General features: G+C 35.4%; 7 protein-coding genes and 1 pseudogene across 7 annotated transcripts; 7 read left to right on the top strand and 1 right to left on the bottom strand.

The window, feature by feature from the left end:
- Positions 1–2,690: 2,690 nt before the first annotated feature.
- Positions 2,691–3,980, bottom strand: LOC114723697 (uncharacterized). The gene has a single exon (XM_028909924.1). The coding sequence runs from the start codon at positions 3,671–3,673 to the stop codon at positions 2,891–2,893; it is 783 nt and encodes a 260-aa protein (XP_028765757.1). The 5' UTR covers positions 3,674–3,980; the 3' UTR covers positions 2,691–2,890.
- A 3,627-nt stretch (positions 3,981–7,607) lies between these two features.
- LOC114723708 (40S ribosomal protein S25) lies at positions 7,608–9,481 on the top strand. The gene is made up of 4 exons (XM_028909937.1): positions 7,608–7,703; positions 7,807–7,881; positions 8,057–8,191; positions 9,136–9,481. Exons 1-4 carry the CDS (start codon positions 7,701–7,703, stop codon positions 9,247–9,249), a joined length of 327 nt encoding a protein of 108 aa, XP_028765770.1. The 5' UTR covers positions 7,608–7,700; the 3' UTR covers positions 9,250–9,481.
- Positions 9,482–12,034: 2,553 nt separating this feature from the next.
- On the top strand, positions 12,035–13,055 carry LOC114723707 (uncharacterized). The gene has a single exon (XM_028909936.1). It carries the CDS (start codon positions 12,060–12,062, stop codon positions 12,951–12,953), a length of 894 nt encoding a protein of 297 aa, XP_028765769.1. The 5' UTR covers positions 12,035–12,059; the 3' UTR covers positions 12,954–13,055.
- Positions 13,056–13,975: 920 nt separating this feature from the next.
- LOC114723699 (uncharacterized) lies at positions 13,976–14,869 on the top strand. The gene has a single exon (XM_028909925.1). The coding sequence runs from the start codon at positions 13,976–13,978 to the stop codon at positions 14,867–14,869; it is 894 nt and encodes a 297-aa protein (XP_028765758.1).
- Positions 14,870–16,129: 1,260 nt separating this feature from the next.
- On the top strand, positions 16,130–17,002 carry LOC114723700 (uncharacterized). The gene has a single exon (XM_028909926.1). The coding sequence runs from the start codon at positions 16,130–16,132 to the stop codon at positions 17,000–17,002; it is 873 nt and encodes a 290-aa protein (XP_028765759.1).
- Positions 17,003–18,493: 1,491 nt separating this feature from the next.
- On the top strand, positions 18,494–19,175 carry LOC114723698 (uncharacterized; annotated as a pseudogene).
- Positions 19,176–20,547: 1,372 nt separating this feature from the next.
- LOC114723696 (uncharacterized) lies at positions 20,548–21,609 on the top strand. Its single transcript, XM_028909923.1, has one exon. It carries the CDS (start codon positions 20,578–20,580, stop codon positions 21,547–21,549), a length of 972 nt encoding a protein of 323 aa, XP_028765756.1. The 5' UTR covers positions 20,548–20,577; the 3' UTR covers positions 21,550–21,609.
- Positions 21,610–25,499: 3,890 nt separating this feature from the next.
- On the top strand, positions 25,500–26,336 carry LOC114723701 (uncharacterized). Its single transcript, XM_028909927.1, has one exon. The coding sequence runs from the start codon at positions 25,500–25,502 to the stop codon at positions 26,334–26,336; it is 837 nt and encodes a 278-aa protein (XP_028765760.1).
- The last annotated feature ends 488 nt before the right edge of the window (positions 26,337–26,824 follow it).

The raw sequence follows: 26,824 nt of genomic DNA on the forward strand, positions 1-26,824 counted from the left end.
AACGGACGTGCTTGTCGAGACAATTAAGAATTGAAAAAATATTTTTAAGATCTGCCCAGAGAAAAAGGAGCGAAGCAATTACTTAGCAAATCAGTAAGTGGTCTAAAGAATCTGTGGGGGGAAAATGGAGAATCAAAGCGACTCTTCTTTATTAACCTTTTCTTTGGCCAGAAACTTTTCAACATGTTAGGTCACCTGCCACCAATAAATTATGCACAGGTGATTTTCCGTCAAGAAGCCGAAGCTTCATGGTAAAAGCTATATACTACTTCCTCCGATCCTTATAACTTTAATTTTTATTTTAATTAAATATAAGATTTCAATCCACTTTTCACTCATATTGTATATTTTTTAAGGTAGTTTTTCTAATAATGATAGTTTTAGACAATGCATTTGATTAAAAATATTTTTAGAAAAGACAATATCTATTTATTACAAATAACTAACTTAATTTATTTTCTTATTTTCTTCAAATTAGTCAACTAATTCTTATAATTAAGATTGGAGGTAGTATGTAAGGCTGTGGAATAAGAAATGTAAGGTTTTATCATTCCTTTGATAGTGTTTGATTCTTCTTTTATTTTACTTCAAATAATTAATCCATCTCTTATTCCTCTAACCTCAATTACAATAATTATGAATGATCCCTACTGCGCAAGTTTTCCAGAGCTTTATATTGTATGTTTATATATGTTGCCTTTTAGCGGCAGAAGAATATCAAATCACTTTCACGTGGTTACTACTTATCCATATGGAATGTGGTTCTTTGTTGTGGGCATGTGAGGGCAAAGAGAACTCAGAATATATATCAAAAAGCTGAGAGACTTTCAGATTCCAATTACGCCAAACTTGAAGATTTGAGCACAAACAAGTACACAAGACACTTTTTATATATGTTTATGTTTTAGTGGTAAACAAACATCTGCTCCTCCTTCGTTGTCCTCCAACTTTGATTCTTACAGCACTCAGCAGAGTTCTCTCACCCACCAACTGTTTCTGAGTTTGGTGCTGCAACTTTATGTCTCACCAGGACGATTGGTAGAAGAGAGAATAAGATGAACGAAAATTACAGAAAGACCAAAAAAAGGATCAAGTTGGGTTACCAAAGCCACAGATTATCATCCATATACATGGATTTACAAGTTTTAGTTTGTTCGGGTCACGCCCATGAAACTGCTGCTATAGCAACTACATAACAAATGTCTTGCACTTGTTGTTTGAGTGTGAGTTTAATATAGAATGGAAGGAAGTTGCGAATTATCTTATAGCCTGATAATATGAAAGCTCCTCGCTAAATGACAGATTATGAGTTCGGACCCCAGAGAAAAATGAGTGGGATGGAGTTAAGAATTCAACACTTGTGTTTACTAGTGACCACAATTTTTACTGGTCTAATTAAATCAAAGACATTAGGAAAGAGAAGGAAAAGGGGTTAGCGTGAGACAGTGAAAGAACTTACACACACAAATCCGCGGCCTCTTTCTTGTTTCCCTCTGAATGTGGTTTCAGCTTCTTCCTTTTTGGTTGAAGATGGATTTGCTTTTACAGATGGGACAAGAACTGCACCGTTCCAGAATCCTCTAATGGAATTGCTTTCCTTCTTCCTACTTGCCTTCTTTCTTTCTTTTCCTTTTTTCTTCTCCTTTTTTTTAATCATTATGCCCGCTCACTTTATGTTACAACGAAGGAATGGCATCCATGTGTATTATGGACAAATTTCATTAGATTTTCTTTCCACCTAAAATCACAATAGAGATTTTTTTTTTGGTTAATTTCTTTTTAAATACATGGATATATACATAAATACCTGACATCAGTAAAAGAAGCTTTATGATAATACTCTTGAATTTGAAACGTTGTATTAATCAAGCTTATTATTGGGATTTTCTTTTCTTTGGTTCCAAATCAGGCTGACTCTGATCTTAATATCATATTAGAGTTGTACATTAACCATACTTAAAAGACTTGTCACTTACACCAAAATATTTTAAATTACGCCGAAAGGATTTATCATATATTACTATCAATTTTCTAATCATGTGACTATCACACACCTAATAAATACTACCTCTTCCGATCTTTAATATAAGAACCAGTTAAAATTTAAATTTGGTTTTAAATATATAATCTCAGTGTACTTTATCTCCCAAATTTGTAATTCATTCTCTTAAATATCCCAATTGATTACATATGTTAAGGGGTTGCTATCTAAAGGTAATTGTCATGAAAAATGATACTTTAAAAAAATCAGCTCATTTGTTACAAACAATAATTTGACTAATTTTTTTAAATTTATTTAAATTAGTTAAATAGCCCTCAAAGACCGTAATACCATTCACACATCTCGTGGTTGAACAGGGAACACAAAATTAAGATTACAACTCCGGTTAATCTTTTTAAAAAATGTTTTTCTTTCTTTATCCCTATATAATGGACTATTTATTTTGATAAATCGAGATAGATAATTTAAAATAACTGGAAAAAAACCTCAAAGTGAGTGATAAACCTACTCAAACCCAACAATTAGGAGAGCATTATACCGTCTATTTAAAGCAGAAACATTATGACAATAGGGGATCACCTTGAGTAAAGTATTTTGAGTATATTGTAGATTGGAGAAAGACAAACCTTAATACTTAAATTTGCAGCGAGGGAAAAGGTGAAATTTAGACTAGATCATGCACGTGAAATTATAAAGACAAACTGAGCTGTCTGGGCAGGGTACTAAACTTCAACCTTTACAGCCGATTTGATTCATAAACTGTTCAAACCATCTTGTTCATTTCTATTACATCTATATCGTATTTATATAATGAAAAAGCAGAAAGAAAATCATAAGCAAGTTCATCCCAATTACAGTAAGCAATATACACAGTGGTGATGCTGAGTTTTAAGCTACGTAAGACTCTTCTTCCATTCGCAGCCTCTGTTGCCTGGCAATGAAAGCCTCTATAGTGAGACGAAACTCCTCATTGCTCATACCATCCTCTGGATACGAACCCTTCTTCCTGCTATTATCTGTCTCTGATCTTCGAAGCACAGGCTTGGATTCCTCACTCCCCATCACACTGAGTAAATTCCCACTCTGACACCTTCTGTAAACTGTCACTTCCATGCTCCTGCTGGTGGTGTCCTCTGTTTTCTTGCTTTTATTTTTCTCTGCTCTGATTATATGCTTGGGGCTCTGATTTTCTCGGTATTTGATCTGATTCCCTTCAAGTCTCCCGGTGGTTACTATCTGCTTTTCTGAGGAATTATTGGGTAGATCTTCATAGATTTCTGGGTTCTTCATGCCATACTCTGTTTTCAAGCTTTGTTTCTCCAGGCTCCTTGTGCTGTTCTGGACGAACTCTTGGTAAAAATCAGGCTCTAAACTTTTTGATTCAGAGTTCTGAGCTGAGAACTGACCGGAGAGAGTGAAGAGCGCGACGATTATGACATTTCCAATCAGAAAGACAAACCGAGGGTCAACTATGAAGACTGAAACATCTCGAAAGTACTCGCTGGAGTTCTTGACGGCGATCGGAAGCTGGAAAGAGAGCCTCGAAATCAAAACCAATACAACACACACTTCAGCAAACCGAAAAAAGCTTGCAATCTTTTGAAGCTGGCGATGTTTATGGATTGCCTTCGCCTTCTCTGCTCTAAGGTTGTAGGATTTGATTGAACCCATGTCTGTAGGAAATTTCAGAACAAGCCAGGGATTATTTTCCAGGAAGGGATTGGACTTACAGGTTTTCTCACTCAAAAGGGACTGGGCATTTGCTGGTTTCAGCAGGAAGGATCATATATTCGGAAGGAAAGGATTCAGAAACTGCAGTTATAAAAAGCACTGCAGCAATTTTAAGGCTTGAAAGCATGGAATAAAGTAAAATGAAGGAACAGAGTGAATAAGAAATGGAATGTGCTGTGTGTTTGAGAATGGAAGAAACAGAGTTCCTCTGTTTTCAAAGTGGGAAGTAGCAGGATGCTCTTGTTCTTATTCCATATTGGATTTCTCCGAATGGATGCTCACGGGTTTTATTTATAGAGACAGCAGGGTCTGTTCCCTTTTACTTTTTTAATAATATATTCAATTATCTACTTTATTTTTCTCTTTTTGTGTCAATCAACACTTCCTTTAACTAAGTTTGATTAGCAAGTGTTTAGAAAAATTTAGAAGCATGTCTAATAGATTGCTTTCTCTTAGATAACTCAAAATTCACTTAATTATCTATTTATTCATTTAAACCTCCAATGGAGATACTATTTGATTATAATGCTTTCTATTTAATTCAATACATTCAAATTCTAATTAAAATATTATTCAAATTTAAAATTAATTACTTTTTTTTTTTTCATTTGAGCCTTTGATTGGAATTTCATTTAATAATGATGCTCCCATTTAATTCAATATATTTAAATTTTAATGAAGATATTATTAAAATCTAAATTAATCATTAATTTTCTATTTGACCTCCAACTGAAATCTTATTTAATTATAATACTCTCTATTTAATTAAATATATTCAAATTTCAATCAAGATATTATTTAAATTTTAATAATTGAATATATTTAGATCAAATAATGTCATACCCGATACATTTTTAAACAGATTAAGTATTATAAGATTTTAAGAATATAGTTGATAGTTGATAATTGATTGATGGTTAATAATTGATAATGACAAGGATAGTTAGAATTTATACCTCGAAAAAGTTGTGTTTTTTACTTTTCAATTGGTTCCATCTCAGAAAAATGGAGGCAGATATTTTGCTCGAACATTTAGCCTTTTTCTATTTTTATTTTTATTCTGAGTCCTTTGGGTAAGATTCCTCTATTTTTAGAAGAGGGAACTTGCATAAAGCAATGAAGAATAAGCGGAATTAATGAAAACAACAAATTAAAACGTATATTGATGATCTAATTTTAGTATATTTATAGATGGAAAGGCACTATGTACTTTGAGGTTTTTTCTCAACAAAAATTGTGTTAATTTGTTCCTTCACGAAATTTCATATTATGTTTATTTTCATGGCATTGAAAGTCCAAGGAGAGAGTTTATTTTTTTTTTGAAAAAAATGAACTGAAAGGATGATAATCCATCTTTCTAATTTGATTTATCAATTTATTCAAAATTACACATTATTTTTAACTTCTTCACTAATTAACCAATGATTAAAGATTCCTTTTGAATAAATGAAAGATGTTGCGACTCCTTTACTTTAAACAACTGCCAAGAAAAAAATGGTTGTAGGGTCATGATGGCTCCAATCCTTTTTATTTGCTTAAATGGCTACGTATTCTAATAATAGAATGGTTCTAATGTTGGTTTAGGTAATTGAGGTACATAAAATAAATACCATAATCCCTCTTGCTAAATGCCCTAACTATTATCTCCAGCACTCCAAGTTGTGGAACAGTGTACAGTAAATCATCTTAGCTTATGAATAATTAACTATACAAATATATTTATGTTTACCCTCTATATATAACTACAAGGTAAATTCTCATAATACATACACATATACTATTTCCAGTTCTTAATATAAGATCTTGTTTAATTTTTATTTTGGTCCTAAATATAAGACCCCAATCCACTTTGTCTCTCATATTTATACATTTTATTCCAAAGTAACCATTCTAACAATAATAGTTCTAGTCAATACACTTGATTAGTAAGGATATTTTAGGAAAAACAACACTTATTTAGGATAAATAACTAAGTCAATTTATTTTTTTAATCTCTTCAAATTAATTAACTAACTCTTATAATTAGGATCGGAAATAATATTTTATAGAGAGAGTTTTTTTCTCTCTCCCTCTTCAAATGTCGAGGGGACTTAGGTAACGCAAATCCGGGTCAATTGACAACCTGCTTTGATCAGAGAAAGTTAAAAGTTACAAAGGTTAGCGGGGAAAAATGAAAAAGGCGAGGTGGCAGTTTGTGATTGGAGGGCATGGCAGGTATACTAAGATAGAAACCGCCAGTACTCGCCTCTCTGATTTGAAATGCATTTCTTACTTAGTAAGAAAATGCCACGTACTCCTTTTGCCTTTTGCCGCCTTTATTTCTTTGAATTATAATATAATATATTCCTTCGGCACTTTGAAAAAATAAAGAGCCTTTTAAATGGTCCCTCAGCCTCACTAACTCTTGTGGCTTTCCCCCAGCATTAGAAGACCCCACGGCAGCCTAAAAAGGATGAAGCTTTTGGATTCAGGCGTAAGGTGGCTGATACAGTTTTTAAAATTATTTTTGAAAGAAAAGGGAAAATCCAAAGGCCTCAGAATCTGTACATTTATCTCTCAATTTCTCTTGTGGATATGGTTTCTGCTTCTGAATTATTGAACCTAAAATCATTCCCACATATACTTTTTTTTTGTTGCCTACCCAGTTCACCGGAGCTTTGTTCCGACTAAATCAGGATCTGACCCGTGTCGCGTACCTGGCTGTGGTGGGTGAGTCTTCCAACGGAAATTTCTGCATATACTGAAACTCGAATTCAAGACCTCGCTTAAACGATACCAAACCGCTTACTACTTGAAGCAATCCTCGTTGGTCATTCCCACAGATACTTGCTTAAACCTCAAGGAGCGCTAGCGTGCGGAATTGAAAGGGCCCACTTTATTCGTTTCCCTGTAGCAACCGAACTAGAGTCCTGCATATCCATGCAAGCAGCAGCCCAATCATCTCTCATCTGGTGGCCATATATTAACAAATAATATTGCTCTTTCACTTTGGTGTTTCCTGGAATTAGCTTCCTAATCATCCAAACTTATTAGATCTGAACTATTCAGATCTAATTTAGATTATCTAAATTTAAGTTTTTTAATTTTTATTTAGTTAAAATAATTATTTTAATGTGTATAAAATCTAAAACAAATGCAATCTTTTAATTATTATTTTTTAAGAAATAATTTTTTAATTAAAAATAACTAATTAAAAATTTTAAATCTATATTATCTACATCTAGATAGTTCAAATTTAATGAGCTTGGGATACACCCAAACTACGTTTGTTTTTTCCTAGTGCTTCGCTTTAGGACTTGGATTCTTTTTTCTAAATCAATAATTTCTGATTTATTGCATCTAACTAATTCGTGACTATTGAAGATCAAGACTCATTGTTTTTCTATACAAAAAGAAATTGCACGGAAGAGAAGAGAGAAATATATGTGGATGATATTGGCCAAAAAACAAATATGTGGCTGAAGGTAAATTGCCGCTAGACCTTAGATTTGGGATTCTCTTTCTTTTTTTTTTTTTTGTTGGTTTTTTTACCAGCTTAGATTTCGGATCCTCTCCATGGTTGACAGGATCTTAAGCATGATAATGGGGCCCCAATGGAACCCAAATAAATACTCACATGGGCCCCATGTCCAAGTTATCTGATAAAAGAAGCTCAATTTAAAAGTTAAGTCCAATAAGAAATATCTCCCCTTGGATGAGTTCTAGCATGATAATGGGCCCAAAGTCGAGCCCAAATAAACAATATGGGGCCTGTAGCCCAGATTATTTCATTGGGCACCTTCCCATATACCAAAGCGGCAAAGCCCATCTGCTCAAGAGTCCAATAAGGTAGTTTGATCAGCTGGCATCTCTGTCTTATAAGAAAAAACCCTAGTTCACTCTCATCCCAGACGCCTCCCTATATCGTCGCTAGCTCTGCTGCTTTCGCCTCCGAAGACAGTTTCCGTCCGACGCTCGAACCGCTTCGATGGTAAATCGTAGTTCAATCTTCACTCTCAATTATCGCTATCCGGTTACGCTTTTATACGTTGCCTCTCTTTTTCTATAATGACGCGGTCGGTTTTCGCTTGTAGGCTCCCAAGAAGGATAAGGGTCCTCCACCTTCCTCCAAACCCGCCAAGTCTGGTGGTGGCAAGCAGAAGAAGAAGGTCTGGTTTTCTTGTTAATGCTTTACTCCGTTTTGTCTTGAAACAACATTGTTGGATGGGGTTTGGATCGACTTGTCTTTGTTATCCTTAACGAATTGGAGCCTTCTTTTCTTTTTATCTATTAAATGCTAGAGACGGGTTTGTGTGATACTAATATGGAGTTTATGATTAACAGAAGTGGAGCAAGGGAAAGCAAAAGGAGAAGGTGAACAACATGGTGCTCTTTGACCAGGCCACCTATGACAAGCTCCTCTCTGAGGCACCCAAATACAAGCTTATCACTCCGTCAATTCTCTCTGATCGTTTGAGGGTATTGTTCTCTTACTGCTTTTATCCTTTGAGGCGTTATATCATTCATATCGGTGAGATAGCTTGTATAGATGCTATTTGGTCCATTATTGGTATTGGTTTTGGTAGAACCTCTGAACTGTCATCCATATACCCCTCCGGTCCTTAATGTACTCTTATATTAAGGACAGGAGGAGTACTATTTTTCCTGTTTACGAACGATTCTTCTGATGAACAGTTCTGGAAGATTTGATCTGTTGTTTGTGATCTACTAACAAGTTCCTGAGGATATACATATTTATTCCCTCAATAAAAATCTTATTGGTTGAAGTCCATTAGTAACTATAGGTTTTCCCTCTTTAGCTGCTAGTTGCTAGAGAGGTTGTTGATGAGAATATCCTGATTTTATGGAGTGATACGCTTTATCTAGTTAGGAGCTGCAAAAGACTGAGTGAGCTGCGAATATCAAAATGGTTAGAGGAAGTTTATAATTTGGTTGGAGGAAGTCAGGGCTTTAGTGACTTTATGTTGTCCACCATGCAGTATGGTTTGTTGGATTAGGTTTAACTTCACTCGCGGTTTTGGTCGTGAATTCAAGATATAACGCTTTCACCTTTTTGCTATTCTATACTAGTTTAACGTCTGACTCTATGCCCACACGTGTTTTCACAATGCATTGAAATAAATGGCATTGAAATGTATTACGTACTAGTTGTGATGGATGCAATCATTGGTTGATGGTTGGGCTATGATATCAAAATCAGGGTTAACGTATGTCATTGTGTTAAGCTTGAACTACACTGAAAAATTACAAATCCTGTTGCAAGAAATTTATGCTTTTGATAACAGTTACAGCCCCCTTAACCCACATGATCATGAACTATATTAAATCATTACTGGCATCTTCATTTTTTGCTGTGGATGATTGTCACTCACCTCTTGAGCACAACTATATGTACTTCGCAGATTAATGGATCGCTCGCAAGGAAGGCAATTAGAGAATTGATGGCGAGAGGTGCAATCAGGATGGTATCCTCACATGCCAGTCAGCAGATATACACTAGGGCCACTAACACCTAGATGTATCTCACATGTTTTTTCTTATCTCGTAGTAGTCTTGGTGGATTTGGCCAGGAATTTTTGTTTTCCATTTGAGACAAGTTCTCGTGTTATATTTCATCAGCGCAGTTCTTGATATTTACTTAGTACATGTTTTATTTATTTAGATTTTTGCTGTGCCGTTTGCGTCGCATTGAGTGAAATGACTTTATATTTTATTTTGGCGTCTATTTTAACGAAGTTGGATCACCAATGTCGTAGCGGTAAATTTCTTTTGCTATTTATTATTGAGTAGTGGCAAGTGTCACCGCTTAGTTTTGGGTAGTTAATGTTAGTATGCTGTTTCCTGAGGTACATCGCCATAATTGCAAGCTCCCAGCAGAAATTCGTAATTCTCGGGGGAAATTGCTTAGAGTCAATTGATAATTAAGGGGATGTGTGGATGAACCAAATAAGAAATGTGACGAGAGTTTTGTCAGTTTTGTCTTGATTTATGATTTATGCGAAGTATTGGCACCTTCCAAGCACCTTAATTCTATCACCGGTGTGGTTGGGTAAAGCTGATTTTAGTTAAGGTTAAGAATAGTTCCAACTGTTCTGAGTGGCTTTACATATTGAGCTTCCAAATTTATTTGCCAGGCGGCGCTTCCCGCCTTTCTGCAAATTTTATCAGGCTTAATTGGAGCAAAGCCAAATATTTTTTACATTAATTGATATTAAGCTTTTAATTTAAGGTAATGATTAAAATCATAGTCATATCCTCACATTATTGTGGTAAAGGTGTTTGCTTTGATATCAACTAAATATGAAAACCTTAAAGATCAGAGAAGGTTAGTTGTTGATTATAAGCCTCTCTCGAATCTCGATATGTATTTAGGAGACCATAAATTTTTTCTTCCAAACATGAATCCATTGGTTATTGGAAAAATGACCAAAAAAGTAATGAAAAATTACTAAATATTAAATAAGAAATGTTAATAAAAATTCGTTGTCATTTGTAAGTTTAGTATTGTTTGTATCAAATAAAGTGTTGTTAAAAAACTTAATTAGAGATTTAGTAATTTCTTGTATTTTTTCCCTATTTCTCCCTTTTTTCGAGTTTTTATTTTTTTTGAATTATGAGTCGCTTAATTTTTTTAGAAAATGAAATGGTGGAATGTAATTTATTTATTATTAAGATAAAACTAAAAGATTATTATACTCAAAACTGTCTTTTTATCTTTATATATAATTTACAATTATAATTATAATTTGATTGATTTTGATTTTATTTAGAATCATGTGGAAAAAGTAATTCGCTCGAGTTACGCCATCAGCTAAATATTATCTCTCTTATAAATTAATAAATTATGAGTATAAAAATGAGATACAATCTGTGTATCAATTCTCGTATAGACAGTTTCATATTTTTCTGCCAGATATATCATATCCGGTCTTTAATATAAGATCCATTTAACTAATTTGATTAGATTAAGGAAGTTAGGTAAGTTAGTTAATTATAAGAAAAGTGACACATTTTTCTTAAAACATCATAATCATCTTTTTAAATATCTTCTCCTTTTTCTACTTGATTATGGTTGAGGAAGTATCCATAGAGGTAATTTAGAGAAAATTAATAAATATGAAAAATGGGTCTTATATTTAGAACTAAAATCAATTTAAGAATTAGATTCTATATTAAAGACCAGAGGAGTATATACTAATTTATTCTTTTTTTTTTTTGGGTGGGCGCTGGACAATGTATTCGTTCATGCGTTAGTTGCGTCACCCAACATTAAGTATTAACAAGCTAGTTTCACGGTGGCGCGCAATGTTTATTTTGCTCTGTCGTCTTGTTCATAATCTTTATACCATTTCTTTGTCTCACTCCCATCATCTTGATTCTCCTTGCCCTTCGTTCTTTTCAAGCCCATCATCATCTTGCAGCAATCAGAATGAGTACTGCGGCATATATCTACATCTACATCAATGTCCTGTGGTCCTGTTCTTTATGGATTCTTCACGCACTTTTTCCTTTTTCTTTCCAAAATGGCCGATGCTTTAGAGCATTGAAACAAAACAACAAACGTTGGAAGATGGAACATGTTATACTTATGGAGTGATCTCCAACTTGTGTTTGTGTTGTCTGCCAAACTCGCTTGATTCTGAACGGACGACGCCAGAAGAGGAATCGATGCCGCCAAAGCCTCGATTCATCCTTCCCTTCCAAATTTGAAGGTTCGGACTAGTTGTTTCCTCTTCATCTCTTAACTAACGGATTATATACACATGCTGGAATCTCAAGCATTGTGCGTGCCAGTACTAGCCTTAGAAACTAGAATTAACCATAATAATAACAATAAAGAGAATATGTATAAGATGAGAATGTCAAAGGGGACTCTTCGGGAATGTATGGAACTAAAAGATAAGGAATTAATGCATGTGTTATACCTTATTATTTTTTTCCTATCAAATAAACAGGTTTACTCGTGTTGCCCGTAAGTTTGACTGAGAAGCCTTTTCTGATTCGAGAACAAAAAGTCTTCAAGATTTTTTGATCGACATATTGATATTAATGCCAATAACTTTAAGACATTCCTTTTTCTCTGAAAGCTCCATGTATGGCAGATTCTCTATTGAGAAAAACGCCTGAGTTGTGAAAATCACTGAACTGAAACAATGCGCGGACAGTGACAAGATTCCATGCTGAAGGATAGTGAATGACAACTCGCTGACACTTGAGGAGGAATATCTTCCTCTTGTCTCCCTCAAAGGCTTTGCTTATTTATATACGTAGAATATGGCACCAGAAGGACTTAACAAAGAGCTCCTTCATCTCCCAAGTAACTTCCATGGCCGCCATGGCTGCAAACTTCAAGATTTCTCTGCACTGTCGCTCCAAGAGTGAACCGTCTGCCCCTCACCCTCTTGTACTACAGCTTGTGGAGAATTTGCAAAGATTCAAGTCTTCTGAAGCAAGCTCTTCTTCATCATCATCTTCATCAATAATATGCCAAAATCTTATTGGCTTGCAGGACTTGCATGACTGCATTAATCAGGTGCTTCAATGGCCAAAAACTCAGCAAGGCTTAGCTCGAGGATGCTGCGAAACATTGGTTGAGGAACTGCTATCCGTAAGACTCTTAGATTTCTCTGATGCTGCCAAAGAAGCACTCATAGAATCAAAGGAAACCATAAAAGATCTCCAATCAGCTATTCGCCGGAGGAGAGGTGGCCAAGTAGTGGTTCCCATGAGGAAATTCTTGTCATGGAGGAAGAAGGTGAAGAAGGCGATTCGAAAGACCTTAGAAAATTTGAAGGGATATAGGAAGGACACCAGTTTAACCTGTTCATACAAAGAATGTGATGAGTCTGTGCCTATGATCAGAATCTTAAAAGAAACAGAACTCATCACTTTGACCCATCTTCAATCTTTGTTATCTTTTTTCTGTACCTCAATTGGACAGTCCAAGCATAGTAAATGGTCATTAGTATTCAAGTTAATGCAGCCGAAAAGGGTAGCTTGTGACTATGAAAGAGCAAATACAAGTGAATTTGAAAACTTGGATACAATGCTTGAGTCTCTTCTCTGTCACAAGCATTGCAGTGTTGTGTCTACTGAGAGTTTTCAAAGTCATTTGGAAAATTTGGAATTGAGTTTGCGGGATCTGGAGGAAGAATTCGAGAATCTTCAAAAGGGTCTGATCAGAATTAGAGTTTCTCTTCTCAACATCTTCAACCACTGAGTTCATTTCTGAAATGAATGTAATTGTCATGTAATTTTGAATAAATGTGATTGTATTGATTTGTTATTTAATTTATGTGATCAGAGATTCAAATGTTGTATATTTCACTTTTTTCCCCCGATATCAAGTCACTCTGCAAGATAAGATAAAAGGAGAGCTGAGGGATTAAAAAAAAACTGTAAAAGTGGTTACCTATGGTTAAACATATTGGGTTTTTTTAACTTCTCTAAAAACAGATGTGATATTTGATTTAAACCTGAAGTTTCTAAACCTATTATGTTCTTTCAAGGCACCAAAAACAAAAAGAAAACATAGTATTGAACCAATGTTTTGAATCAATATTAAGCTAATGCCTTAGATTTTGTAATTGAACAATTGTCAAAACATATCATTGCCCTCAATGATAAGTCATGGACTTAAATTTCACAATCAAAATGCAATGAATGTTCCTTTTCTAAGGACAAGAAAATCCACGTATCGTTATCTTCCTCATTAGAAAAGACAGCATCGTAAGGTCAATAGTACACTACAGACAACAACTATATTATTTATACCCCCAAAGAAAAATTTTGCTGGCAATAATCTCTCTGTACCTTCCGTAGATGAATAATGTTTGGATATATCGTGGGACAGTGAAGCCTATCTAGTTCATAAAATCCATCACTTTCAATCTATGCAAAAGACAAAATACAAATATATCAGCACGAAGTTTCAAAGCTACGCCTTTGTCCCCATTGTGAGGATGTATTTGAAAGATTCAATGCACAAGAGAGGAAATATAGGCCAAATATCTTAAAAAATAGAAGTATGAGTTGTGAAGGTTATCTTGGGGAGACATAGCACTAACGTATCTTTGATCATTTCTGGCTCAATCTAGATAAGTTGGTACCTAATGGTACTTGTTAAAATTAGATTCTTGTCCTCTCCTTTGCTATGCCTCAATATATATAGATGAAAAGGCAAATCAATGATTCAATTTGAACACATTCAAAATCAACATCTTTTTTCTCTCTTGAGGAAAAATGGATGCCTCTCTTTTGAACCAAAAACCCCATAATCATGCTCGTTCTAACAGTTTGCCCTCAAAATCACACCCTCTCATTCTACAATGCAAAGAGCACTTGGCCACATTAAGATCATCTCTTTCCACATCTTCTTCTTTATCACTCAGCTTCAAGCCGAGTTGCCTACTTGATTTGCATGGTTTCATTGAAAACATAGTTCAACTCGGCACAACTCAAGAAGCATTTGCACGAGAACCTCAAGAAAAATGGGTAGATGAGCTTTTGGATGGGTCTTTAAGGCTCCTAGATGCGTGTACATCTGTCAAAGATGCGCTACTTCACACAAAAGAGTGCACCCGGGAACTTCATTCGATTGTAAGAAGACAAAGAAGGCGAGGTGAAATGGAGCTTCTAGTTGAGGCAAAGAAATTCTTGACCTCTAGAAAGGTGGTGAAGAAAGCCATCTTGAAGGCCTTGGTGAATTTGAAGAGAGGTGAAAGTAAATGCACTTCCTCTCTCACCAACAAAGACTCTGAAATGATGGCATTGCTTAGCTTGTTAAAAGATGGTGAAGTGATCACGCTTTCTGTATTTGAATCACTCTTGAGGTATATTTCGGGAACAACACAATCAAAAGTAGGAAGCTGGAAGATTGTTTCAAAGCTAATACACGGAAAAAGGATAGCTTCTTGCACACTTGAAGCAGAAGATGGTAATGAATTTGCAAAGCTTGAAGCTGAATTACAGTCCTCTTTGTTCCACACGGAAAGAAAATCAGAAAAAGTCAACGATCTGCAGAACCGGTTGGAAAAATTGGAGTCTAGAATCTATGAGCTTGAAGAAGGACTTGATTTTCTGTTCAGGCGTTTGATCAGAATCAGAGTTTCCCTTCTTAACATCCTTAATCATTAGTTCAACATGCCAGAGGCATGAAATTTTTGTAAATGCTATGGATTTTAGTTCCTCAAGTCCAGTTGTACATGAAAGACTTATTCCATCTTTTTATAACAAGAACAGTAGTAAGAATTTTTGTTACCATATGATGCTGCCTTCTTTTATTTCTAAGTATTCAATGTTGATAGAAATGGTTAATCCTTTCCTCATGTTATTGCAATTTACAAGTACTATCTGGTACAGTGCCCCTGAAGCAGAACATAATGTGGTGCAGACTTCCTTGTGATCTGTAATTCACATCAATCATGTCTTCCAATTTATTACAGTGTAATATAATAACTTTTGTTTATCCCAAAAAGAAACATATAGTTAAAATGCTATCCAATAACAACTAATGAATAAGATGAATACTAAAGTAATCAAACATAAAAATTCATTTACTACAGCATTTAATCGAACATCCAGTCATCGATATTTGTTTATCTAACAAACTGCATAAAAAAAAAAAAATCCTTTTGTTACGTGCATTTTGTGAAGGATAGTTAACATTTTGTTAGTTCAGGTAATTTATAACTAAGTCAGTTGTACATTCAGTTTGTATATTTAGTTGATACTCCATGTATATAAATACTCTTATTCATTAATGAGAAAGTAAGCATATTCATTTTCCCAAACTCAGTTACACATTTTATTAAAATTCTAAGCATCCATTAATTAATGATGAATAGGGAACACTGCAGAAACATTTCCACCCAGAAGCAACCATTGAGATCTTGAAGATGAAGCAATTTCTCTGGCCATCAAGCATTATTAAAATTAAATAATCCAGTTTACCCAATTGTAGGCAGACAAGTTCTTAGATTAATGGTATAGCAGTATTAGTAAATAGGCAAAACCTCCTTCTTCTGCGGACAAGATCCCATAAAGATGCTGCTTACTCCAGTGGCTTTGCCTATGTTCTTCATGTTTTGAGATTACCTGGAAGTTGTTAAGACCGGGGAGACACTGCAAGAGTATGCCATCTATGGCAGATGAACTCATGTGATTGCCTAGATAAAAAATGATGGATGCGCTAGGAAGCTTGGTGAGGGGAAAGCACAGCGGAAACAATGCTGTGGCAACTCTAAGATCCAAATAATGATTCTATAATTGCCTCCCGAATCTGTGACATTTAGAAAAAAAAATTATTCTTGTCTCCCTCATTTCTCTAGCTATATATGCAGAAGAAGCCAACCATTGTAGTTCATCTCCTAGCTTTCTGTTTTCTGATAAGAGAAAATGGCAGCCATAGAAACTAACACAAAAATCTCTATGCATATTCGATCCAACAGCTTTCCTTCTGCCCCTCACCCTGTTTTATCACAATTTGAGGGGCATCTAAACAGATTGAAGTCTTCTGAAGCCGCTTCTTCTTCCTCTTCTATAAGCCACAAACTTGGTGGCTTGCAAGATTTGTATGATTGCACTGATACGGTGCTCCAATTGTCAACCATCAAACAAGCCTTGGCCCAAGAATGCAACGAAAAATCAGTTGATAAACTACTTGAAGGATCTCTCGTCCTTTTGGATATCTGTTGCACAGCTAAAGATTGCTTGCTGCAGTCCAAGGAAACTATTCAAGGACTTCACTCAGTTCTTAGGAGGAGAGGATCTGAAACTTCTGGTTTCACAATTGAGAGTGGAAAATACTTGGCTTCAAGGAAGAAGATGAAGAAGGAAATTAAAAAGGCCTTGGCAAATTTGAAAGGGACCTTGAAAGATTCTTCTACAAATGAACAAAATGAGGCTTTGTCCATGCTTAGCATCTTGAAAGAAGCAGAAGCAGTCGCTGTGAACTCATTGGAGTCTCTATTGTTATTTGTCAGTGATTCAAAGAGACATCTAAAGCAGAGAAGATGGTCAGTGATCTCAAAGTTGATGCAGCCGAAGAAAATAACTTGTGTCTCTGAACAATCAGATATCAATGAATTTGAAGAGGTGGACGCAGCTTTGGAGTCTCTCATCAGTCACAAGCATTCATCTGTACAGAATCTTCAAACGCATTTGGGAAATTTGGAGTTATGCATTCAGGATCTAGAAGAAGGAATTGAGAGCCTCTCTAGGCAACTGATTAGAACCAGAGTGTTTTTACTCAATATCTTCAACCAATAGTTGAAAACAAAAATCAAATTTTTCCTAGTTGTCTGACAATTGTACATAGATGTGATTACATCTTACTCCTTTAATGATATATGCATATTCTTAGAGATCAAATTACAGTTACTTCATCTTCCACATCTCAATTCTCCATTTTTTCTCATGCTTAAAGCAGATTTTTTCTGGGTCAATACAATGTGCAGAATGATCTTTCAAAAATTTTAATTTTAAAAAACAATTAACATACCATTTTGAGGATTTTTTGAATCAAATTAAAATTTTCTTAACTTCTTAATGGTTTAATTCCCATTTCCCCTAGCCGTGCGCACAAAGAAGATGATGAGATAATAATTGAAAACCTTTTCAGTCCCGCATGGGGTTCAATTATTCAAGTCAACTTGACATAAATAAATCACCCGTAACAAATTTTATTGCCTACCCAAGCATAGTGATTGGTCCGTTCAAGTTGTATGAGCCATAATTGCAAATTTGCAATGAAAAAAGTTGTTCTTTAATCATTATTTCTTCGTACATCTCTTCTTCTCATTCATAACTAGAAATAATGATCGTGATTATTTGTCAACACGTGCAGTAGTCATCTCATTAAATTCTGCATGATATGTTACCTGCAGAAGACAGTTTTATATATGCAATTATTGCTTGAAAAATAAATAAATAAGTAAAGAAATTGGAATCTCACTCGTGTGTCCAATAAAATTGAAAAACACCTACAATTCTTTTAAGGGTGGGTCGAAGAAACATATAGGAGTCTGAGTTGGAGTGTTCCTGTGCAGGAGATATTGCACTGTCATCGTTTCTGATTTGTGCAGATTTGAATTCAAGATCAGATGGCCTTCATTGCATTATGATTTTCATTTCTTTTAAACGTTCATCTCTGTATTTTAATCCGAAGGCAACATTAATATTATTATATAGATAGCAACTCTTATTTAGACAAGATCCCACAAAGATGCTGATCACTTCAGTGGCTTGTCCTATATCTGTTCACTGTTTTTGAGATTTTAAATCTGCAACTTGTTAAGATGGAGGAGACACTGCAAAAGAATTTCATCTGTGTGGAAGATGAATCAGAGTGATTCTTTAGTTGAATATTTAAGAAATGAGATAGGAAGCTTGGTGAGTGGGAAACATTGCGCAAACAGTGCCATGGAAGCTCAAAGATCCAAGTCAAGTTTCTATAGTTGCCTGCTCACTGTATGACATTTGGAAAGCAAAATATTATTCATGTCTCTCTCATTTCTCTAGCTATATATTCAGAGGGAGCCAGCCATAAGAACTCAGATTAGAACAAAAGCGTCTATATCATCTCCAAGTCTTCTTTTAATTGATAAGAGAAAAATGGCAGCCATAGAAACTAACTCATCCTATTTTATCACAATTTGAGGAGCATCTAAACAGATTGAAATCTTCTGAAGCTGCTTCTTCTTCATCTTCAAGTTCTATAGGCAAGAAACTCAGTGGCTTGCAGGATTTGCATGACCTCACAGATAAATTGCTTCAATTGTCAACCATCCAACAATCCTTGGCCTCAGAATGCAACGAAAAATCGGTTGGTCAACTACTTCAAGGATCTCTAATGCTCTTGGATATCTGCTGCATGGCCAAAGATTGCCTGCAACAATCAAAGGAAAGCGTTCAGGAACTTCAGTCTGTTATCAGGAGGAGAGGTACTGAAGCTGGATGCAGAATTGAGGATGGAAAGTACTTGGCTTCAAGGAAGATGATGAAGAAGACAATAAGAAAAGCCTTGGGAAATTTGAAAGGAATCTTCAAAAATTCTTCGAACGACAAAGACAGTGAGACTTTGTCTGCACTTAGCATCTTGAAACAAGCCAGAGATGTAACTGTGAACACATTATAAGTTTTGCTATTTTTTATTTGTGATCTGAAGGGAGAATTAAAGCAAAGCAGATGGTCAACGATCACGAAGATGATGCAGCCTACGAGAATAGCCTGTGACTCTGAAGAATCGAAGACAAATGAATTTGAAAAAGTGGATGCGTCTTTGAAGTCTCCCATCAGTGACAAGCATTCATCCATGGAGAATTTTCAAATCCATTTGGAAAATTTGGAGCTGTGTATTCAGGATCTAGAGTTAGGAGTTGAGAATCTTTCAAGGAAATTGATTAGAACCAGAGTTTGCCCACTCAATATCTTCAATCACTAGGGGGGAAAGACAGAAATCTATACGACAGTTGGAAGTACCCAGATTCAAATTTTGTCCATAAGTGTCTGATAAAACGTACATTAATGTGATTACAATGTACTCCTCTGGTCCTTAATGTAGGACCTAATAGTTGAATTGATTTTGGTTCTAAATATAAGACCTATTTATCATATTTATCAATTTTTTCTAAATTACTCATATGGATACTCCCTCAACTATAATCTAGTAGAAGAGGGAGGGAGGGAGGATATTAAGAAAGATGATTATGGTATTTTAAAAAAAACATGTTATACTTCTTATAATTAACTAACTTACCTAACTTCCTTAATCTAATCAAATTAGTTAAATAGGTCTTATATTAAGGGCTGGATTATTACTATTTTACAGAAATATACTCTTTCTTGTTGATCATATTATAATTACTTTATCCTCTGCATCTTAGTTCTCCATTGGTTTTTTAATCTTTCTTAAGTAGAGTTTCATTAAGAAAAAAAATGGTAATATAATTAACTATTTGTAGTTCTCTTGAACCAAATTAAAAATTTCTTAACCAAATGGCCCAATTCCCCGCTCCCCCCTTACCCATGCTCACGGTTAAGATGCTGACAAAATGATTGAAAACCTTGGTAGTTCCACATTGGTTCAATTATTATTCAAGTCAACTCGACAAAAATAAAGCATTATAGTGATTGGTTCGAGTTGCATAGGCCATAATTGAAAGCTTTCAATCAACAATTTGGTTCCTCTCTCCTACTTATGATTTAAAATTAAAATAATTTCTATGGTTTTGTCTACATGTGCAGTTGATGAGTCTTCATCAATGCTGTATGATATGTTGCCTGCAAAAGACAGTTTATTTATGAGATTATTGCATTAGAATAATACATGGGGATCTCCCAAATCCAATAAAAACGGAAGAACACTATGATTATTTTAACCAACATGTAGGAGTCTGAGTTGGAGTGTTCCTGTGAAGGAGATATAGCATTATCACTAAGATAAAAAGATTCCTCATGCTTTCAATCACTATTACAAATAGGAACACTAGTATTATTTAAGTATAAAGAAATTGCACACCAAAGGGAGGGGGAAAAAAGATAGCATCTCTTCTCCAGACAAGATGCCATAAAGATGCTGATCATTCCAGCGGCTTTCCTAAAGTTGTTCACTAATTTGAGATTTTCAATATTGAAGTTGTTATGATGGAGGAGACACTGCAAAATTATTCTATCAGACGAAGATGAATCAAATTGATTCTTTAGTTAAATGTTTAAGATATGAGTTAGGAAGCTTGGTGAGTGGGAAACATTGCGCAAACAATGCCTACGAAGCTCAAAGATTCAAATCAAGTTTCTATAATTGCCTGCTTAACGTTGGACATTTGGAAAGCAAAATATTCTTCATGTCTCTCTCATTTCTCTGGCTATATAATCAGAAGAAGCTAACCACAAAAACTCAGCTTAGAACAAAACTGTACATATCATCTCCAGTTCTTCTGTCTATTGATCAGATAAAAATGGCAGCCATAGAAACTAACGCACACAGTTCTATCCATGTTCGATCCAACAGCTTTCCCTCTGCACCTCACCCTATTTTATCACAATTTGAGGAGCATCTAAACAGATTGAAGTCTTCTGGAGTCGCTTCTTCTTCCTGTTCTATAAGCCATAAACTTGGTGGCTTGCAGGATTTGCATGACTTCACACAGAAATTGCTTCAATTGTCAACCATCCAACAATCCTTAGGCCGAGAATGCAATGAAAAATCAGTTGATCAACTACTTGAAGGATCTCTCATGCTCCTGGATGTCTGTAGCGTGGCCAAAGATTGCCTGCAACAATCAAAGGAAAGCGTTCAGGAACTTCAGTCTGTCATCAGGAGGAGAGGTACTGAAGCTGGATGCAGAATTGAGGGTGGAAAATACTTGACTTCAAGGAAGATGATGAAGAAGGCAATAAGAAAGGCCTTGGGAAATTTGAAAGGAATCTTGAAGGATTCTTCCAACAAAGACAATGAGACATCGCCCATCCTTAGCATCTTCAAAGAAGCAAAAGATGTCACTGTGAACACATTAGAGTCTTTACTATTATTTATCTGTGATCCAAAGGGACAATTTAAGCAAAGCAGATGGTCAACGATCTCAAAGATGATGCCTGCTAGGAGAATAGCTTGTGACTCTGAAGAATCAAAAGCAAATGAATTTGAAAAGGTGGACGCCGCTTTCATCAGTCGGAAACATTCATCTGTGGAGAATTTCCAAAACCATTTGGAGAATTTGGAGATGTGCATTCAAGATCTAGAAATAGGAGTTGAAGGCCTATCAAAGCAACTAATTAGAACCAGAGTTCAGTTGCTCAATATCTTCAACCATTAGTCAAAAAAGAATAGTTTTACATGTAATTATAGACATCCATATTAAATTTTTCCCAGGGGTGTCTCTCAACTGTACAGAAATGATATACATGTTATTCTGTCAATGAAATATACTTCTTCTAAGGATCAAATTATAGCTACTTTATCTTACCCTTTCTGTCTGATCTTCCAAATCTCAGTTATCCATATTAGACCCAGAGAGAGAGAGAGAGAGAGAGAGAGAGAAGAATTGTTTTCTTTCTTTTGTCATTACATGATATACAGTAATCTTGCAGAAGATGAAAATGAAAACTGTTGTATAACCTATTCATTTTCTCCTCCCTCTTACACATAGATACAGAAGACGATAAGATTAATCATTGAAAGTCTTGACAGTCCCACATGGGGTTCAATTATTCAAATCAATTTGACACATATAAATTACCCTTTTTTTTATTATTATCTACTCATTCATTGTGATTGCTTCAAGTTAAGCCATAACAATGAACAAAAGTGTTGTTAGGAAAAGCCAATATTCTAATAATTATTTTATTAAAACACATGGTCCATCTCGCCTAACTTCATACATATAACTAAAAATAATTCTCATGATTATATTTATTTGTCAACATGTGCAGCAGATGAGTTTCATTTAGAGCTCATTATGACTTTACTTGCAATATGATATGCAATTATTGTGGGAAGAAAAGGCATGGAACTCTCCCTCGTGTGTTGCAATAAAAAAATAGGAATTATTTTAAGTTTGGGTTAACGAAATCATAGATTAGTCTGAGTTGTAATGTCCCTGTACTAGAGACATTGCATTAGCATTTCTGAAATTACTTGCAGATCTGAATCAAAGTCAGTTAATCATAATGTGATGTCATTCCCTTTTTCCCTCTTGAATGCGTCTACATTAAGTGAAAGAAAACGGAAAATGAAACATTTTCTTAAGGGAAAAAAATAATGCTAGAATTTGCAACAGCTACAAGCTGATCAGTTTACTCAAGATGAATAAGAAAAAGACACTTAGAACAACATTTTTGCTTTTTTTTAATCCTTTTATAAATGAAATAATGGCCTGTGTTGTTGAGGAAAAACTACAGAAATATTGTCACTCGGATAAGAAATATTGCCATCCAGATATGAGCAGCCACTGAGATGTGATACGAAGAAACTTCGCCAGCCATTAACCATAATTGAAATTCATTCATTAAGTACATGCTCCAGAGGCCAGACAAGTTTATAGACCAGAGGGTAAAATAGTATTAATAATCGGATAGGACATCTTCTTCTGCAGACAAGATCCCATAAAGATGCTGCTTCTCTGGTGGCATGCCTTGTTGCTCTTCAGTGTTTTGAGATTTTAAACCTAGATGTTAAGATGGAAGAGACACTGTTATAGTATCCCAGATGTGGCAAATGAGTTCTTGTGATTCCCGAGGTTAAAGCAAATGAGAGATAAGCTAGGAAGCTTGGTGAGAGGGGAGCCAAGGCGCCAACAATGCTGTGGCAGCTCCAAGATTCTAGTATGGCCTGATTACTTTGTGAAATTTGGAAAGTAAAATATTCTTCTTGTCTCCCTCATTTTTCAGGCTATATATGCAGAAGGAGGCAACCATTGGAACTCATCTCCTAGCTTTCTGCTTTCAGATAAGAGAAAATGGAGGCCATAGAAACCTACACAAAGAGCTCCCTCCATATTCGCTGCAACAGCTTGCCCTCCACATCTTACCCCTTATGTCACAGTTTGAGGAGCATTTAAACAGATTGAAGTCTTCTGAAGTGGCTTCTTCATCTTCTCTAAGCCATAGACTCAATGGCTTGCAGGATTTGCATGATTCCACTCTTAAGTTGCTCCAATTGTCAGCCACCCAACAAGACTTAGCACGAGAATGCAGCCAAAAATCGGCTGATAAACTATCAGAAGGATTTCTCTTTCTATTGGATATCAGTGGTAAAGCTGAGGAGGAAAGCATTCAAGCACTTCAATCAGTTATTAGGTGGAAGAGGGGAGCTGAAACTTCTGAATTCAAAATTGAGGCTGGAAATTACCTTGCTTCTAGGAAGAAGATGAAGCAGGAAATAAGAAAGGCCTTGAGAAATTTGGAGGGAATCTCGAAAGATTCTTCAATAAACAATGACGATGATACTTTGCTTATGCTTAGCATCTTGAAAGAAGCAGAAGCAGTTAGTATGAGCTCATTGGAGACTTTGTTGTTTCTTTATTTGAGATCCAAAGGGACAACTAAAGCAGAGAATATGGTCATTGATTTCCAAGCTGATACAGCTTAAAAGAGCAGCTTATGAATCTGAAGAGTCAGACACAAATGAGTTTGAAAAGGTGGATGTAGCTTTGCTGTCTTTTATCAGTCCCAAGCATTCACCAATGGAGAATTTTCAAACACATTGGAAAATCTGGAGACTTGCGTTCAGGATCTAGAAGCGGAAGTTGAAAGCCTATCAAGAAATATCATTAGAATCAGAGTTTCTCTTCTGAATTTCTTCAATCACTAGGTAGATTCAGGCTAAAAAAAATCACTTGGTAGAGAAAATTTAAATGACAATATCATGGATGCAGAAGTTCAATTTTTGTCCATGGGTGTCTCGTAATTGTATATAGATGTGATAATATCATATTCAGTTACTCAATACATAGAAAATCATACTATAGCCACTTGATGCCGTGTTTCCCTTTTTCCCCTCTTTTACTGTGCATTCTCCACATTTAATCCTTCAATTTCTCTTGAAAATTTCCCCATATTTCATATCTGAAATAATTGAAAGGAAAGTGAACGTGGATCAAGAACAATTTCATTTCATTGATAGAACAACATCATCAGCTTACTAAAACGGAAACCTCCCTTATAATGACATTTTGTCATTTCCTATAATTCACCTGTTAATATGACAGCCTACTTTAAATTTTTCATTTACTGACAAAGGATTTATTTATGCTAAGAATAAAAGAAATGAACTACGCATTAGGAGGACTAGAAGAAAATTATTATAATCAATTGTTGCGTGCACTTTGAGTTCATGAAAAATTTGAATTATTGCCTAACCGTCAAGATTATCTCTATTTTATGTTGATAATTGAAAATTTTCAAATCATAATGTTGTCTGTCCACGTTCTCATTTTGCATGTGCTAGCTACAATCAACAACGTGATGTCTACCTTTGATTTAAGATCAAGTCAATCGAAAGGTCATCAATAATATTACTGTTGAGACAAGCACTGCAGCATATGTTGCCCAATGAGAAGCATTTCCTGGTTTACAAGACTTGCAGGATAAACCATTACTGAAAGGAAGGCAGATCCATGGACCGGACAGTGAATTCAAACTCAAATGACAGCGAATTCCCATTACCATACTCTCTTGTATGAGAAGAATTACTTTTGCAATTAGTGGTATATTAGTGCACTTGCTGTGATTATTATTATATCTTACTCTTCATGGTACGGAATCTGGAATATGCTTTGAAGTTGCTTGAAAATTGTGACATACTGAAACACTTAACCAACGTTTCAGTTTTCTGTATTAGCTGTAAGCACGTGTGAAGCAACACTAGCTCAACGTCAGAAACAAGTGTCTGTTCTCCAAAGGAGTGGCTAGCGTAAACACAGCCATAGTTTCAGCCGTTGAACATGTATACACATACCAAGACTAGTCACTCTCATATCTTGGAGATTAAATAATCATACATGTGAGGGAGCCAGAAAAAAAAAAAAAAAACTTGCATGAGTTGGGAAGATTCCTTGAGGGAGACATTGTTCTGACATACAAGAGCTCATGTTTGGATCCAGAATTTAAACTAACTTGAAATTCATTGAGATTTGATAAGAGGAGATTCCATTTGTCCCTTATGCCCGTAGTATATATGGAGCCACTTCCAGTTGTACAGGCACATTCATAGACTCAATTTCTCATCATTCAACCATAAGCCCTTTCCCTTCTCTTGAGTGAAAAAATGGCACCTTCTTTCCATGCTCGTTCAAACAGTTTGCCCTCTAGACCACACCCTCTCGTTTTACGATGCAATGAACACATAGACAGATTAAAGGCTTCTTGTGAAACCTCTTCTTCATCATTGCTTGTCCATAACATAGAGGGCCTGCGAGATTTACATGATTGTCTTGAAAACTTGATTCAACTTCCCCTCATCCAACAAGCCCTCCTCCAAGAGTGTGAAGATAATTTATTAGATGAGCTTTTGGATGGATCATTAAGGCTCATAGACGCATGTACCGCTGCCAAAGATTCATTGCTTCACACAAAGGAGTGCAACCGCGAGCTACGATGGATTATAAGGAGAAAAAAAGGAGGCGATTTGGAGGAAGCCAAGAAGTTCTTGACTTCTAGGAAGGTAGTGAGAAAGGCCATCCTGAAAACCTTGGGAAACATGAGGTGTTCAACTAGAAAAAGCAGCTTTTCCCCTACAAACTTGGCCTTGGTTAGCTTGTTAAAAGAAGTCGAAGCTGTCACTCTTTCTGTTTTCAAGTCTTTGTTGAGCTTTATCTCTGGATCAACACAAGCAAAATCAAGCAGATGGTCTTTGGTATCAAAGATCGTCCACAATCCCAAAACGGTAGCAGATGAAGAGAATGAATTTGCACAAGCAGATGCGGCACTGCAGTTTTTTGTACTTAGCTTGACCAGCAAGTCAGTGTCAGAAAACACAAGTAATCTGCAAGCTCAGCTGGAAAAGCTTGAGTCTCGAATAGAAGATCTTGAAGAAGGGCTTGAGTTCTTGTTTAGGCGTTTGATTAAGATCAGAGTTGCCCTTCTTAATATCTTCAATAACTAGGGGAACAAATCTGGGGCATGAAAACTTTTGTAGAACTGTAGATATTCACATGTACATGAGAAAAAGATTAATTGTAGCTTTCTTTTTTATCATCAAAGCATACTCTTAACTCGATCTTTGGTCGCATTATATGATTATATCATTTATTATCTCCCTTTCTAAAGCGCATAATTATTTGACAAAATTCTGAGCTACCAGAAATTGAACTCATCTATATCTATGATATGCACTTCCAATTTTCATTACTAGAGGCGTGTTATTATTCAGTATATGATCGCAGAACTTGGTTAGCTATTTTATTTGTGAAATGAAGGATTATAAGATTTTTGGCAAGCTCAGAAAATGTAAAAACTTCTTGAGATTCCTTGTGTAAGGATAGATCCAGAACCTCAGATGGAATACGGGGGAACTTGTTACATCATTCATTAACCTTTCCTCTGCTACCAAACATAATACAACAAAAAAAAATTTTTTTTTTGGGTCAAATG

Source organism: Neltuma alba, unplaced genomic scaffold, assembly GCF_004799145.2.
Source record: "Neltuma alba isolate B1F8T4 unplaced genomic scaffold, ASM479914v2 tig00012149_pilon, whole genome shotgun sequence".
Classification (NCBI taxonomy): Eukaryota; Viridiplantae; Streptophyta; class Magnoliopsida; order Fabales; family Fabaceae; genus Neltuma; species Neltuma alba.

Coding starts and splice junctions, on each gene's coding strand:
- LOC114723700 (XM_028909926.1), top strand. CDS start 16,130: ATGGCAGCCATAGAAACTAACACAAAAATCTCTATGCATATTCGATCC.
- LOC114723699 (XM_028909925.1), top strand. CDS start 13,976: ATGGATGCCTCTCTTTTGAACCAAAAACCCCATAATCATGCTCGTTCT.
- LOC114723701 (XM_028909927.1), top strand. CDS start 25,500: ATGGCACCTTCTTTCCATGCTCGTTCAAACAGTTTGCCCTCTAGACCA.
- LOC114723707 (XM_028909936.1), top strand. CDS start 12,060: ATGGCCGCCATGGCTGCAAACTTCAAGATTTCTCTGCACTGTCGCTCC.
- LOC114723708 (XM_028909937.1), top strand. Junction 7,882..8,056: donor GTGGCAAGCAGAAGAAGAAG/GTCTGGTTTTCT, acceptor TATGATTAACAG/AAGTGGAGCAAGGGAAAGCA. Junction 8,192..9,135: donor TTCTCTCTGATCGTTTGAGG/GTATTGTTCTCT, acceptor TGTACTTCGCAG/ATTAATGGATCGCTCGCAAG.
- LOC114723696 (XM_028909923.1), top strand. CDS start 20,578: ATGTCTCTCTCATTTCTCTGGCTATATAATCAGAAGAAGCTAACCACA.
- LOC114723697 (XM_028909924.1), bottom strand. CDS start 3,673: ATGGGTTCAATCAAATCCTACAACCTTAGAGCAGAGAAGGCGAAGGCA.